At 38.0% G+C, this 16,354-nt stretch overlaps 1 protein-coding gene across 5 annotated transcripts in view; it reads left to right on the top strand.

Moving 5' to 3' along the window:
- kto (kohtalo) overlaps positions 1 to 16,354 on the top strand; it is a 276,697-nt gene that overhangs the window by 54,892 nt on the left and 205,451 nt on the right. For all 5 annotated transcript variants that reach the window (XM_068346482.1, XM_068346481.1, XM_068346480.1 and 2 more), the window contains exon 10: positions 3,197 to 3,348. In XM_068346482.1, the coding sequence (XP_068202583.1) occupies positions 3,197 to 3,348 (152 nt within the window). The remainder of the gene's footprint in view (positions 1 to 3,196; positions 3,349 to 16,354) is intronic.

Here is a 16,354-nt window from a genome sequence, read left to right as displayed (position 1 = left end):
AGAAATCAAGGAAATCCTTGATTGTTTCTTTTGAAAAATAGTCAACTGTACTTGGCTAGTGGAATTTGTCCCAATCTAGTTCAAGGACTGAATCCCAAGACTCTGGTTCCAGGTCTTTCAATATTCAGCAATGCCTCAATAATGGAATTGGGAACAAGTTGGACAATCTTCATCAGTCAAGCATTTGTATTCAACAAAAGGTGCGAGATGCCCTGCAACTGCCTAAAACTAATGGTGGGTCTCAGCGCCGAATTACATTTTGAGAACCCAGCAAACGGGAAGCTACTGGCTCTGCGTTAACGACAGTATAATCAATTGCCCAATCTTGCATATGAAAACAGGGAGAGAGGGAGTTGAGGAATCAATTACTCCCATCACAGGAGCTGCCATGCTTGACAGAAGCAGGAAATATCAAGTGTCTGCCTCAATTTGTGTCAGGTAGGCAAAATATGTTGGGGGATCAGTCATACCAGAATGAAATGGTCTCTGCACCTCAAGCTGTGCCAGTAGTTGTGGAAATTGTTGGAGAGATGACTAGTATAAGCATTCACAACCTCTGTCAACAGGACATTTATTTTTGATTGGGTGAAAGAACCTTGGGCTGGGGCATTGGCTGCCATACTCCAGGAGTGGTTGAACTATAAAACCTTGAAAATAACAAGAGGATAAAAACTTCAAAATAACGAGAGAAAGAGAAAAAAGATTGAATAGTGTGCCTGATTGTACCCTCAAGCAAGAGATCTCTAATCCAAGATAGTGGAAGACCATGGTACAGAGACTATGGCACTACCCAAGGCTAGAGAACAATGGTTTGATTTCGGAGTGCCCATCTCCTAGAAGAGCTTCTCACCATAGCTAAAGTCTCTCTTCTACCCTTACCAAGAGGGAAAATACTCACTGAACAATTACAGTGCAGTAGTTAATCCCTTTAGCGAAGAAGAATTGTTTGGTAGTTTCAGTGTTGCCAAGTGTATGAGGAAAGAGGAGAATGTGTAAAGAATAGGCCAGACTATTCTGTGTATATGTTGGCAAATTTGAAATGAGCTGTAACGAGAGAGAGGGATCCAATGTAGTGCTGTCTGGCCTGTCAAAGGACCTCTTGTGGTAGTATCTCAACAGGTGGCGGGTGTTAATTTCTTTTAGATACTGTAGATGCTTCTACAGGGAAACCTTTGTTTTTCTGCATACCGAGTCAATCTATTAGATTTATAGATTGAGAGGGAGAAGACCAAAGGTAATATGGATCCTTATACCCCTCAAGGTAAAGTAAGTGACCTTGACCAACATAGTTTTTTTGGGGGGGTAGAATAGTTAGTGTTTCATATCATAGATGCTCTTAAATATTTCTTTATTTGGATCTGGAAAATCACATCACATTCTGGATGGCAGTGTGTTTTGCTTTGCTTGCAAGTTTGGCCACTAGCTCATCACAGGGTTATTTTAGTTGGGTAAATTTTAACACGAGTGCTTTTATTACTCTTACAAATCTGGCCCTAAAGTAGATGTAAATATTATTGTGTGTTATTTTTATTCAATAAAGAACTTTAGTTTAAAATAGGAAAAAGTTTAATTCACAAACCTGGGTGACGTTACAGTGTATACCTTTTGTCCATGAGCCTTCACTTTGGTGCCAGTTGGAAACAATGAGGTGTGAGTTAAGTGCTCCTAAAGTCTTAGGATAAAACTATGTTATAAACCTCAATTCCACTTTTTCATTCACTGGTCTCCCATATGACATCACCCATTCAATGGGATGGGGGCAAGTATCTCTTTGCTTTGTTCCTGAATTTATTGCTAAGACTCAAAATGCAGCTGTAGCAGACCTTAGGTTTGGGCCCTTCCAGATTTCGAGTCTTTGGGAAATAACTTGTAATCATGACCAGCTGTTACTATGTCCTGTGAGAGCGTTAAGGCGCTACCTCAAGCGTACTATGAGAGCTCACCCTCATGTCAATTGTCTGCTTGTGAGTATGGGAAGGATTAAGAGGAAGATTACCAAAAACATGGCTTTCGCTTGGATTCGTCAGGTCATTGACTGCACCCTTGATTCTCACTGCTCAGCAGATTAGAAGACCCAGAGTTCACGACATCGGGAACAAGCACATCCCTGGTTTACAAGAAAAACCTTCTCTGTGGTGCAGGTACTTCAAACCGGTGTATGGCAAAGCCAAACCACTTTCACCGCCCACTACATGCAGGACTTAACCCAAAGGACCCTAGATACATTTACTCTGGGATCTGTGGTGGCCGCTCAACAAGTGGGTTAGCTACCTTAGCTCCCTTGCTGGGTTAGTAACAGTCGGTTAAGATGTTACATGGTTTTAGTGTGGGATGAATAGATAGAATAACTGGCCTTTTCTTCCTTCATCTTCTGTTCTCTTTGGGCACAGCATCCGGAAGACTACAAGCTTCCCTCCTTTCAACTGCTGGTAAGAACCATATTATATTTTTGGTCTGAAATATTTTTATACTGGTATAGATATTTATGACCCCAATCTCCCTGTGAGGGGGAGTTTAGTAATGTCTAGGTTTAGGTATGAGTTTGTGTAAACTCGCTCCTTATACTTACATGGTAAGTCCCATTGCTTCAGTAGTTTCACTCATTCACCGTGGTTGGTCAAGCCATTAAACTCTCCATCATTGACGGGCTAAGGGCTCATGAGGTGTCAGAATACTCTTAATATGGTCTATCAAGCTCAGATTTGTGTCCTTGGGAAATAAATATGTCCAGCCAGTTAGAATTTGGACTTCCACCCACCTAGAGATGAGTTTCCATGGTAAAGGATGAAGGTTTATATTTGTGTTGTAATCAATGACAAATTTGGATTTAATTTGTATTTTTCCTAACTATACAAAGTCACCATCACTTACCCCCCAATAATCCTGCCTGCAATCAAAAGTGAGGGATCTCACTGGTTGAGTTTGTGAGGGGAGAGGTTAGTGTATGTTACCCCTCCTAACTAGTGGAGGGTTCTTGACACGTTGCGGGAAAGTTTTTATGGCTAGATTCGGCTCGTGCTGAAACATATATTCCTTAGTAAAGAACTCAGGTTTATATGGTTAGGAAAAATACAAATTACTTCCAAATTTATCATGTTTGTAAGTATGAAGCAGAATTCATATGCATATTTTTTAAGAGTCAAAGAATGAAATTTGTTGTTATATGAATTTATCTCCCTATCTATTTATTTTATAGGCTATTACACTTGATTGTCCAACTGCAATGGTTTGGAACAGTGCTGGTGAAGGAAAGCCAACTTCTTGGTTGACAGGGTCCCCATTAGACCTTCTTCCTTGTGCTCCTTCTGATCTACCAATGCCTCCAAGATATAATAATCAGCATATAAGGTAACTTGGAATAAGTGGCTTTGGCATTATTAGTATTTTTCATACCCTTGATTCATTATCATTATAAAGTAACTTCATGTACTCAGAAATTCTGGTAGTATCAGTATTTTCTTATCCACTTTAGTTCTTTAAGTTATATTTTAATGTTTTCTTTGTTTATATTATTTGGAAATATGAAAGTAATTGATCATAAATGGTACTTCAAGTTATGGAGTATCGTAATGCAAACTTTATTAACTTAATGCAGTTACCATTTTACTTTATTAAAAAAACAGTAGTGAAAGCATGTGGGTAGGTAGTGACAGTCAAAACTGTAAAAATATACTTTATTTAGGGTGTTAATCTGTGGAACAAAGGAAAATGCAGGTAATAATTGAGTAAAGAGCATAATAATTTAGATGAATTTATGAGTAATGAAAGCAGTATGTACTAATGGCACATAAACTAAAAATTTTTTAATTAAGGCAAAATAAATCAAGTGTAATCTTTGGTACTGTAAAGTATAGGTAAATGAAGTTTTAGGAAAACAGAAATTGCTGTAGGCTGAGAAGTAATGCCATTTATCACTCATCACAAAACAGACAGAGACATATGAAGAGGAACAGGTTTTGGGGAAAGGTTGCCAAGTGGCATAGTGATTCGGGATGCTAACGCAAACCCCACACCCTTGATCCTAACTTACTGAGAAAAATCTTTTATGCACAGACTATCCTCTTTCTTTATACCTGTATTTACAAACTAATCTTTGCACACAAAGGATATTTAAACTTATATTTCTTAAAACTAATAACATTAAAAAAAATCTACAACCTGACATAAAAAAGATAACACAAAATGGAAATATATACACACAGATTGGCAGCCCAGAGCATTTTGGTTACATAAACGAGGTACAGGTACTGACATCTGAAAATGGAAATGTTTGGTCATTTAATATATGCAGAAATTAGCATCTGCTGGAGTTGTGCTGCTGCAAGAGGCTGCTAGAAGCCCCAAAAGAATCCTAAGAAAGTAGTTCGAGGTAAGCACTGTTAGAAAAATACAGATTACCTAAAATTTGTGATATTTTGCCCATTTTCAAAATTGGAATACAGATGCAAGACTAATCTTGTATGATAAACCTCAACTGTCCAAAAAACTTTAGTTCACTAAACTATTCTTCTTAGTGCCTCGCTTGACCTATAACAGGATTAAAAGCCTTTTATTGTTGTAATTTACATCAATATTACTAATACTGTTAGCCTTTACAGGTCAAGTTAGGCATTTTGGGAAATAGGTTATTGAACAAAATTTTTAGGATAGTCCATCTCTATCATATAAGATTAATCTCACATCCCTATTGCAATTATGAAAATGAATAAAATCTTGAGCTTTAGAATTTCTTATGGACGAAATTCTTTAGGGGCGTCTGGCACATCTTTGCAACCCTGCCAGATGGAAATTTCTCCATTTATTAAATGACCCCACACTTTTACCACCTTTTCAGATATTGATACCTTGTTCATGTAACCAAACCGCTGGGGGTGCTGCTATAACACACACAAACACCATTGCTTCTAAACCAGCACCTTGTCACAGTTCCATGTGATGGCGGTAAACTCCGTCAATTTTATAGGAGTAATCAGTTCCACATTCTTTATCCAGTCCTGGTCATCTTCAGGATCAATGTGGTTGAGAGCAATTCAAATCTCTAATTCCCTTTACAATCCTGGTCATTGTCATCCAATCAGTTTTTCCAGTAGCAAACCAAGTGAAATCTGTGTTTAGTTCAGTCTTTAAATTCTTCAGCCAAATCAGTATTTAAAAGAGAGAAGGGAAACAGGGAGGGCAGGCCTGCAATAGAAATAGACAAAAATGGACAACTACTCCTTGGTAACTAAACTATTACACTACAACCAAATGAATATAAATAAACTAATACTATTATTGAACTCTATTATTTAATATACAGTAGTGCTTGCTGATGTCTCACAGGATTATAATACAGGAGAGGGGGTTCCCAGCCCCTTCGTCCCGTCCCTTTTAGTCACCTCTTACGACACGCAGGGATACGTTGGTGCTATTCTAATTATTTTTATGCCCCCGCGGCCACTATGGCTAACGGTATGACTGATCATGTTTTGGTGGAAGGAAAATTAGTTGTAGCAAAAGAATGGGGGAACAGAGTAGGTGGATGTAAAAGGGAGCTAGTGAGGGTTGAAGAGCTAATCAAACCGGGGGTAAAAAGTAAATATCAAGAAAAGTTGAAAATGGCATATGACGAAGTGAAAGTAAGAGAAGCTGGTAATTTAGAGGAGGAGTGGAAGTTAGTAAAAGAAAATTTTGTTGGGATTGCAAGTGATGTGTGTGGCAAGAAGGTTGTTGGAGGCAGCATGAGGAAGGGCAGTGAATGGTGGAATGAAGGAGTGAAGGTAAAAGTGGAAGAGAAAAAGAAGGCTTTTGAAAAATGGCTGCAGAGTAATAGTGTAGAGAAGTATGAAAGATATAGAGAGAAAAATGTGGAAGTAAAGCGCATGGTAAGTGAGGCTAAGAGGGCAGCTTACCTGAGGTGGGATCAGGGATTGGGTCATCCATATGAAGAGAATAAGAAGAAGATTTGAAAAGAAGTGAAGAGAGTAAGGAAAGCTGGCCCAAGAATTGAAGAGACAGTGAAAGATGGAAATGGAAGATTGTTAAAAGAACAGGAGGCAAGGAAAAGGTGGGCGGAGTATTTTGAAAGTTTACTGAATGTTGAGGATGATAGGGAGGCAGATATAATTGCTGTTGCAGGTGTTGAGGTGCCGGTGATGGGAGATGAGCATGAGAGAGAGATTACAAGAGAGGAAGTGAGGAGAGCACTAGATGAAACGAGAGTAGGAAAAGCATCTGGTATGGATGGTGTGAGAGCTGAGATGTTGAAGGAAGGGGGTGTGACTGTACTTGAATGGTTGGTGAGATTGTTTAATATGTGTTTTGTGTTGTCAATGGTACCAGTAGATTGGGTTTGTGCATGTATTGTACCACTATACAAGGGTAAGGGAGATATGCATGAGTGTTGTAATTCAAGGGGTATTAGTTTGTTGAGTGTAGTTGGAAAAGTGTATGGTAGAGTACTGATTAATAGGATTAAGGATAAAACAGAGAATGCAATCTTAGAAGTACAGGGTGGTTTTAGAAGAGGTAGGGGTTGTATGAATCAGATTTTTACAGTTAGGCAGATATGCGAGAAATATTTAGCAAAAGGTAAGGAGGTGTATGTTGCGTTTATGGATCTGTTGAAAGCGTATGATAGAGTTGATAGGGAAGCAATATGGAATGTGATGAGGTTATATGGAGTTGGTGGAAGGTTGTTGCAAGCATTGAAAAGTTTCTAAAAAGGTAGTAAAGCATGTGTTAGGATAGGAAATGAAGTGAGCGATGGTGAGAATGGGACTTAGACAGGGATGTGTGATGTCACCATGGTTGTTTAACTTGTATGTTGATGGAGTGGTGAGAGAGGTGAATGCTCGAGTGCTTGGACAAGGGTTAAAACTGGTAGACGAGAATGACCATGAATGGGAGGTAAATCAGTTGTTGTTTGCAGATGATACTGTACTGGTTGCAGACGCGGAAGAGAAGCTTGGCCAATTAGTGGCAGAATTTGGAAGGGTGTGTGAGAGAAGGAAGTTGAGAGTTAATGTTGGTAAGAGTAAGGTTATGAGATGTACGAGAAGGGAAAGTGGTGCGAGGTTGAATGTCATGTTGAATGAAGAGTTACTTGGGGAGGTGGATCAGTTTAGGTACTTGGGGTTTGTTGTTGCAGCAAATGGTGGAGTGGAAGCAGATGTACGTCAGAGAGTGAATGAAGGATGGAAAGTGTTGGGGGCAGTTAAGGGAGTAGTTAAAAAATAGAGGGTTGGGCATGAATGTAAAGAGAGTTCTGTATGAGAAAGTGATTGTACCAACTGTGATGTATGGATCGGGGTTGTGTGGAATGAAAGTGACGGAGAGACAGAAATTGAATGTGTTTGAGATGAAGTGTCTAAGGAGTATGGCTGGTGTATCTCGAGTAGATAGGGTTAGGAACGAAGTAGTGAGGGTGAGAACGGGTTTAAGAAATAAGTTAGCAGCTAGAGTGGATATGAATGTGTTGAGGTGGTTTGGCCATGTTGAGAGAATGGAAAATGGCTGTCTGCTAAAGGTGGTGATGAATGCAAGAGTTGATGGGAGAAGTAGAAGAGGAAGGTTAAGGTTTGGGTGGATGGATGGAGTGAAGGAAGCTCTGGGTGATAGGAGGATAGATAAGAGAGAGGCAAGAGAGCGTGCTAGAAATAGGAATGAATGGAGAGCGATTGTGACGCAGTTCCGGTAGGCCCTGCTGCTTCCTCCAATGCCTTGGATGATCGCGGAGGTAGCAGCAGTAGGGGATTCAGCATTATGAAGCATCATCTGTGATGGATAATGTGGGAGGGTGGGCTGTGCCACCCTAGCAGTACCAGCCGAACTCGGTTGAGTCCCTTGTCAGGCTGAGAGGAACATAGAAAGAAGACGTCCCCTTTTTTTTTTTCATTTGTTTGATGTTGGTTACCCCCCAAAATTGGGTGAAGTGCCTTGGTATATGTATGTAGTACTTGCTGAGAAATCAATAAATAAATTCCAATACAAATAGATAATCCATACACTCAAAATACCGTTCTATAGTCCAAAATACAGTAAAAAAAAAAAAAATCACAAGATATTCGCCACTGTCCTAAACTATCTAACTAAAAAAATTGAACAAATAAATCTTTATTTATTCCAAAAGTCTTACTCACTACAATCATTACACTAATTGCAGGTACTCCCCTGTTAACGACAGGGTTATGGGGATAAGAACCCTTTCGGTAAGCAAATTCGTCGTTAAACAATCTACTCTTATAATCGACATTATAAGCATAAAATTCCCTAATCACATAATACCAACAGAATTGCTAGTTGGCTAGGCCTAAGTAAATCTTATCTTTTTCAAAAACTTGAAAAGTGGTAATTAAATATAGGAAATAATTAAGAGTATATGTATTGCATCTGTACGGTAGTAAATCAATCTTTGGGGTTAAGGTGCAGCATGGTCTCCAAGAACTTACCTATCAAAGGCAAAATCAGGAGTCTAATACGATATAGATACCAAAAATATATTGTCACTCCAGCTCTAGAGCCAGTATATCAATGTGCAAAGCACTGACTCGGTGTGTTCATTATAAGAGAGACCCTCAAGTTCAGGCACATTAGAACTTGACACAGCACATTAGCTGCTGAAATAGGTCTACTGTGAATAATGTCATTACTATGTCATGAGCATCACAGAAAAGAACCAATATCCCAGTGTATTGCCAGGCTACAAGCACATAAACTAGCAACTAAAGCACCATTACTATTCACATCATTTGAGGAACAACAAGTGTAGCTGTGCATTGAATAAAGAAGACATTTAAGTAACATTAATTAAGGTTTTTTTTCTTTTTGGTATGTTAACATAATACAGTTAGCCCTCATTATTCATGAGTTCTGTCTTTGCAGATTCAGTTATTCGCAAAATTAATTTTGTAATACTGTACATATTCGTGGTTTCATGATAATTACTCTGTCAGCCTCGCGATTTAAAACCGGCAGCGTTACTTTGTACCCGGCCTGTTTTGTGCCGTTTCCCTCTCCACACAGCACACACACTACTGTATCTTTTGCTCACTCGGCCTCAGTCTCGCATTGTCTCTCCTTGCTTGTGCATCTCTCGCTTCAGTTCTTTTTGTGTAAAATCACGTTGTGATGTAAAAAAGTGATGTAAAAAAACCTGTACATATCCATTGTGTTGATAGTGATTTTAGTATAAAATGTGATACATACATTCCGCTACCTTACGCATCAATAAACTGTCGATGGCTCAAGAATTGCATCAGGATTCATATTTACTGAGTGGAAGTTCATATGTAACTGGTTAGTGTTGTACTGATGCTTTTTCTTTTAATATTTATTGTGTATTTATTGTATATAGGTCTTGATTATATATTAACTACTGCACTACTTTACTGTATACAAAATACTGTACTTTACCAGTGGGTTTGAATTGTGCGAGTCATCTGCCGAAAACATCGATCACTTACGACTGTTACATTAGCTAATCAAGTTGTACTCTTGTGATAGTACTGTACATATATTATAGTAATGTATATGACAGTATGAGTAAGTGCTGTAAGATAGGAACAACATTGTTTTGTTGTTACATGTATTTATAAGTGTGTCAATGACTTGTTTTATGTGTACAGTAATTTTACAATGTGCATATACTGTACACTTACAGTACTGAAATGTGATAATTCACTAACACAAATCTTATACTGTGATAGGAACCAAGTTAAAACAATATTAGGCAGTACAGTGGGTTACGTAGTGTGTTAGTCGAACACGCATACTATGGCAGTGAGTTGGCAAGTTAGGAGTTAACCCAACCTAGGGTAGCAAATATTTGTGGAGTCTCACTTTTCCAACCTTTTAATCTTCATCTTTTACAAACATGATATTTCTTCATAGTCCTCAAAATACTTGTACTGTACATTTATAGAAAATAATGTAGCATTTGTCTTTTCATCTTCTTCCCAAATTACTCCTCCATGCTACTGTGCTAGAATCACCAAATGGGAATGTGTGTTTCAGAACAAATCCCACATTTATGATTTAGACAATTTCATGATCATTGAAATATGCCAGACAACCTAATTTCTCTAAACAAAACTAAATAGTTAATGATTAGTTTACAGGTAGTGATGTGTAATGACCGTTGGTCTGTGGGTGTCAAAAATGCCACCTGGATGCTTTTGTGCTGTCTGTGACCTAGTTCATATCACGCTAGACTCATCATACTTATGTTAGGTATTTCCAGGATTTGCTTGTAATAGGCATCGTCATTTCATCATAGTCTTTATTTAGTGTTTTTTGAGGGTTTGTGTGCTTATGCTGTATAATGTTTTTTCAGCTGTTCCCAGGTAGACTGCTCTGCTGGTTCTAGTAATTACTGTTATAGTGATTGGTAATTATGAATTTCAATAAGTATTTTATTTCTTGAGGAATGAGTAACCTTTTCCAGTGGTTTGATTTTCCATTTTTTATATTTTGTGTACAGTCTTTTGATGTTTTGGCATTTCTATATTTTTTTCTGAGTGTGCTTCACTCTCTGATTATGAATTGTTATAGTGGTTGATCTAGTTGTATGAAGATGATCTTCATGTTTTTGTTAACCTTGGTCTTTTTTTTTTCCTTTCTTTTTTTAGGTTCAACTTGATTATTAAGTTTTCCCCTGAGAATTAAGTGTTCGTTGTTTCTTGCTCCTTGCTTTTTTATTGTGCCTCGTATTGATGTTCATGTTGCCGAGTCATCAATCTGTCATGTTTTTTTTTCAGACAGTGTGCATGCCTTTTCTGTATTACTATTATTATTACTTACAAAGCTACAATCCTAGTTTGGAAAAGCAAGAGGCTACAAGCCCAATGGCTCCATCAGGGAATGCAGCCCAGTGTGGCCTGGAAATAGCAGTGAATAAACCTTATAGTATTTGAGAAGTAATAAGATACAAATATTATGAATTATGTTAGGATCAGTAATGTTAAAATAGATCAGTCATATACAGTATAAGCTATAAACAAGACTTACGTCAGTGTTTAATAACCACCGTTTTATTTTTTACAACAAATTAGGATCTGAGTCATTAGTCTGACTCAAAATATGGTAGAATAAAAAAAAAATAAAAACATTTCTTAATGATAGATTGATAATTAGGTATCTTTATAAGACTTTCTCAATTTGCCCTTTTTTGTGCAATTGAAGAAGAAACAGACTAGATGTGTTTCTCAAAGTAAATTTGTAATTAAGAATTCCACCTAGAATTTAAATGACAAATATACAGTTGATGAGACATTATCAATTATTATTATTATTATTACTTACTAGGCTACAACCCTAGTTGGAAAAGCAAAATGCTGTAAGACCAGCGGCTCCAACAGGGAAAATAGCCCAGTGAGGAAAGGAAACAAGGAAAAATGAAATATCTTACGAACAGTAACAACATTGAAATAAGTATTTCTTAAATAAACTATAAAAACTTTAACAAAACCAGAGGAAGAGAAATAAGATAGAATAGTGTGCCTGAGTGTACCCTCAAGCAAGAGATCTCTAGCCCAAGACAGTGGAAGACCATGTTACAGAGGTTATGGCACTACCCAAAACTAGAGAACAATGGGTTGATTTTGGAGTGTCCATCTCCTAGAAGAGCTGCTGACCATAGCTAAAGAGTCTCTTCTACCCTTACCAAGAGAAAGTAGACACTGAACAATTACAGTGCAGTAGTTAACCCTTTGGGCAAAGATGAATTGTTTGATAATCACAGTGTTGTCAGGTGTATGAGGACAGAGGAGAATCTGTAAAGAATAGGCCACTGTCCTTGAAATACTTACAATCATACTTGAATTTTATTAGGGTTCAAATTCATCCCCCTTAATTTGCCCCATGCACTAATTTCAGCTAGCTCTCTATTAATGGATTCAGCAGCCATAGGCATACAGTATATTCACAAGAGGGAAATGATGTAGGGAGAGTAAAAAGAATAGCATCATCTACAAATGCAGCAAAAGATTTATTTCTAGGTCTGATTATATATCCTGCATATATACTGTAGTATGAAAAATACTCGGCCAAGGACACTTATCTAAGGAGCACCATATGTTACATACCTGAAGGTACTACTTTTTGCACTCTATTGCTTAAATTTCAACAATAATGCTAAGATACCACATACCTACTTCCATATGTTTCAGATTTAAAACTAGGGCCTCATAATTAATATGGTGAGAAGCAGCTCTAAAATCAAGGCCAATCATATGAACTTCCTAACCACAATCCAAGGATTTTTGTACAGTATAGCATTAATTGTAAGAAGGGTATCGGATGCTCCAGGCTTTGCAAGTGCCTAATTATAAACTAGGGAACAGATGATTCTCCTCAGCATACCTATTTAGATGTTATGCCAAAAGACTCGCAAAGTTTAGATAATATGAAAGTTATGGAAATTGATCGGTAATCAGCAAGGCTAGATCTATGACAAACACATTTATCCAATTGATTAACATTTCCAATTCTTTAAGTGCAAAATGAACTTCGTGTTGCAGATTTACAAAAAATGATAGACAATAAGGAGTTAAGAAATCACCATTCAGGTGCCCCATGGTCCATTCATACCCAGAGAAAAGGAATACAATTGCCTCTAGCTTTGCCAGACAGGAGATGAGAGTCATCTCCCTTATAGAATGTATTGCAACTTTGTGGGAACGACATCACGGTGGTAATGGTGGTAGAGAACCCATACAGGTCTCCTCTTCCACTGATCAGTTACCACTAAAGGCCCAGACCCTTCAAGGATAACTTTTCTGAGATCTCCATCACACTTTAGCAAACTCTGAGGAAGAATCTGGCAACATACAGGTCTGGTCGGGTACTCAAGGTTCTTCCTCCATTCACTTACGACCTGGCCTTCCAGTAGAGGGATAGAAGAAGGAAAGGCAGAAGGATCATGGAGTTCAGTGATTTGATACAGATTCTACAAGCGAGTACATACAGGTCAGTATGGGATAAGAAACTTCCAGGATTCTCTTAGATGCAGACTGTCAAAGAAGTTCGAAGATGCCTTCCAATATCTCTTGGAATCCTAGACACTTACGCCTTTTTTCTTCTCTTTCCCATAATTTCAGAAGGACCCTGATCACTCCCAAGCTGCCACAAGCAGAAGGGTACCCAGATTAGCTGTTTATATCTACTTTCATTGGGAAATTTCTCAATTTCTGTGTAAAGGATACTGCTCAGTCCTAGATCTAATTATTCAACTTGGATTCACAACCGGGCTCTGCACGAGAATCATTAAAACTTTTGAAGAGCGGGATGGGGTAACGGTGTTTGCCTCCTACAGAGCTGTAGCGGCTGGGAGTGTTTTTGCGAGTGCAGGTCTCTTAATTGGACCTACTTGAACTCAGGTTAGCCCAGGCGAAGCAAGTAGGAAAAAGGCACAAGCAGTCACAACTTCAATCCTTCTTCTTCCTATAAAGGCAACTAGCAGGGATGAGAATAACTTACCATCCTGTTTATGGTGGTGCATGCAACTCTTCCTACAGTATGGAAGGAATGAATGATCCTGAAATCCTGCTTTCTTCTGTCTTCATGGAACAATCAGACACACGTTCCCAGAACAGGACCACCCAGGATGTGACCATACCAAGCAAGAATATCAGATCTACCTTACCCTTATGAAAGAACCTATTAGTGGCACAAGTACCATAGGCAGGAGTCTGGAAGCACCAGGCAGCCTTTACAGACCACTATCTCTGGTAGGATATGTACAATTCTTTATGTGCATTTTCATGGTGACCTGTGGTAGCTTATCTTCAGGTTCTATAGCTTACCTCTCTCCTTACCAGATGAGAAGCATCTTGTCCAAGATAATGGTCAGGATGTTTGTCTAGGAAACAGGTGAAGTGTCTGGCCCTTTTCCTCTTCTTTTGCCTCCCTTGGGGGTCACTGTTCATTCCGTTATTTGCGGGATTTGACATTGATGCAGATAAGCTTTCATACTGAGCAACTGTTTTATACAAGTCAGTTATAGAAATATCTTCCCCGTTCGCCTTACCTGGGGGAGGATGGATAGGATGCAAGGCTCATGAAGTCTAGTTCACTATACGTAGTGCCATCATATCCTTCCGAGGATATAGGTTCTGTCAGCGGACAGAATCCTAGCCTAGCCCATGAAATTCTATTCTTAACTGTTGAGAGTTGGTAGGAATCAGCACTCCCGCACCTTTGTCAGGTCGGAATGTATCAAGATTACATGATTTTAAGTCAGACAGTATGGTCATAGTTGCTTCCTCTCCCCTTAAAAATGAATCTCCTATTAAAGGATGAAGGTTTGCATTTGTGTAGGAACAAATCATAAATTTTTATAAGTGATTTGTATATTTCCAAGTTCTTTAAGTTTCACTTCCCGTCTCAACCACCTCACAAGCCATAGGTGAAGGTCAAAGTGGCTACTCAGTGTACTGGTTGGGGGCCGGGAATCCTCGTCACCTGCCAGTAACTATCGATACCTCATAAATTTTGGCAACTGAGTTCCAGCCAGAGTAAAAATATACTCCTATTAAGATACTCAGATTTGTATATATACGATTGATACAAATTAATCTGGGGTGTGTTTTCATATTTTACACGTATGTGAGAAGTGTTTGAGTATATAAAAGAAAAATCCTCTAGTTTAGTAGCACTGTAATCCAGTCTTCCACAGGAATTTGCATATGATAGGTATATGATACTCATGGTACTAAAGGGTTAATATACACAATCATATTTTTAATGCAATTTTCTTGCTATTATTGTTGTTTTCAACCCTACCTTTGCCTAATCATTTCTGACCATGGATATCATAGGTTTTTTTGCCTCCCATTAATAACCAACAATTCAATTTATCTATTGGCTAGTAACCCTTTCAGCTTTTACCCCTTTGAAAGTTTTAGGACCGTTCTGCAGCCCTCGCTGACTTCTAAGGTGGCAACCCACACTAATATTTTTTCACTGATTTAACTAGCACCATTGCTACTGGTACTTCACCCTTATCATCGGGTTTAGGAAGCAACCCCGTCGGGAAGCAAAATTGTCAAACAATCTACATTTATAACCTCATCTTGAGTATACACTTTCATAGTCACATAATGTCCATAGAATTGCTAGTAGATTTGGCCTAAAAATATTTTATTTAAAACATCATTGTTCCAACACGAATACTTACCTCGAACTACTTTCTTTAGGAGTAACTCCTAAAGAAAGTAGTTCTCGGTAAGTATGTTAGGAAAAATAAAAATACTTAAAATTTTTGATTTGTTCCAACACGAATACTTACCTCGAACTACTTTCTTTAGGAGTTACTCCTAAAGAAAGTAGTTCTCGGTAAGTATGTTAGGAAAAATAAAAATTACTTTAAAATTTTTGATTTTGTGCTTATTTGTCTCCTTAAAAAGTGGTAATTAGATATATGAAATGATTATGTATGTGCTGCACCTGTACTTTGTATAGTGAATCCATTTTAGCAAGGATGCAAAACCTTAAAATCCAGGGCATTTTCTTCTATCAGCTGATGCAAGTTTTGACAGACAATATATGAGCACCAAAAATAAAAGATATTTTAGTACTGTATGAAACAATTTGTTTTTCAATATTTAACTTAGCCGGTGATTATATAAGCTGCAACTCTGTTGCTCGACAGAAAACTCTACGTTAAAAATCCGCCAGCGATCGCTATGCAGGTAGGGGGTGTACTTCAACAGCGCCATCTGTCGTGCAGGTACTCAGTACTCAATGTAAACAAAGAACTCAATTTTCTCTCTGTCGTGCCACCGGCAAGACCTACTAATTCGCTGTTGCTAACTGGATTTGTTTTCACAACTATTTGGTGAAGTACACTATTCTAGTTTTGAGCTTTCGCTATGCAGGTGTTTTATCTTCATCTCAAAACTTGAACTCGTTTTGGATAGATTTAATTATGGTGACAAAGAGAGTATGGACTTTCTTTCACTTTTAAATGGCCGACCCTTCCCTTAGACGGAAGTGTGTTTAGGCTTTTAGTATTTATCTTATCACGTTATAGATTTTACTCTATATATATCTCTCCGCCTTTATTAGGCCTCTTCGATTAACTTTCCATTTTTTATAAACATATAAAATAAATTTTAATGCTTTGTTTATATAGACCTTTCCTGAGAGTAGGCGGTCCTAACTTGGAAACCGAAGTTAATCAACATTGAGCCCTTTATATCGTCTTTAGCTTTTAAAGGATTTAAAACTTTTTAAATGTAATATTTTATGAAAGAATTTCTTTGATAGTCTTCGTACTGTTTTCAAAGATGAACTAACGTTTAGTTTTTTATGCTACGCAGTTGTTGACGTTCAGGACGTTCAACATGCGCTCTATCGTTACGATAGAGAGAGAGTG

This window comes from Palaemon carinicauda, chromosome 22 (genome assembly GCF_036898095.1).
Source record: "Palaemon carinicauda isolate YSFRI2023 chromosome 22, ASM3689809v2, whole genome shotgun sequence".
NCBI classification, from domain to species: domain Eukaryota; kingdom Metazoa; phylum Arthropoda; class Malacostraca; order Decapoda; family Palaemonidae; genus Palaemon; species Palaemon carinicauda.
This window is presented reverse-complemented; position numbering and strand designations above follow the sequence as displayed.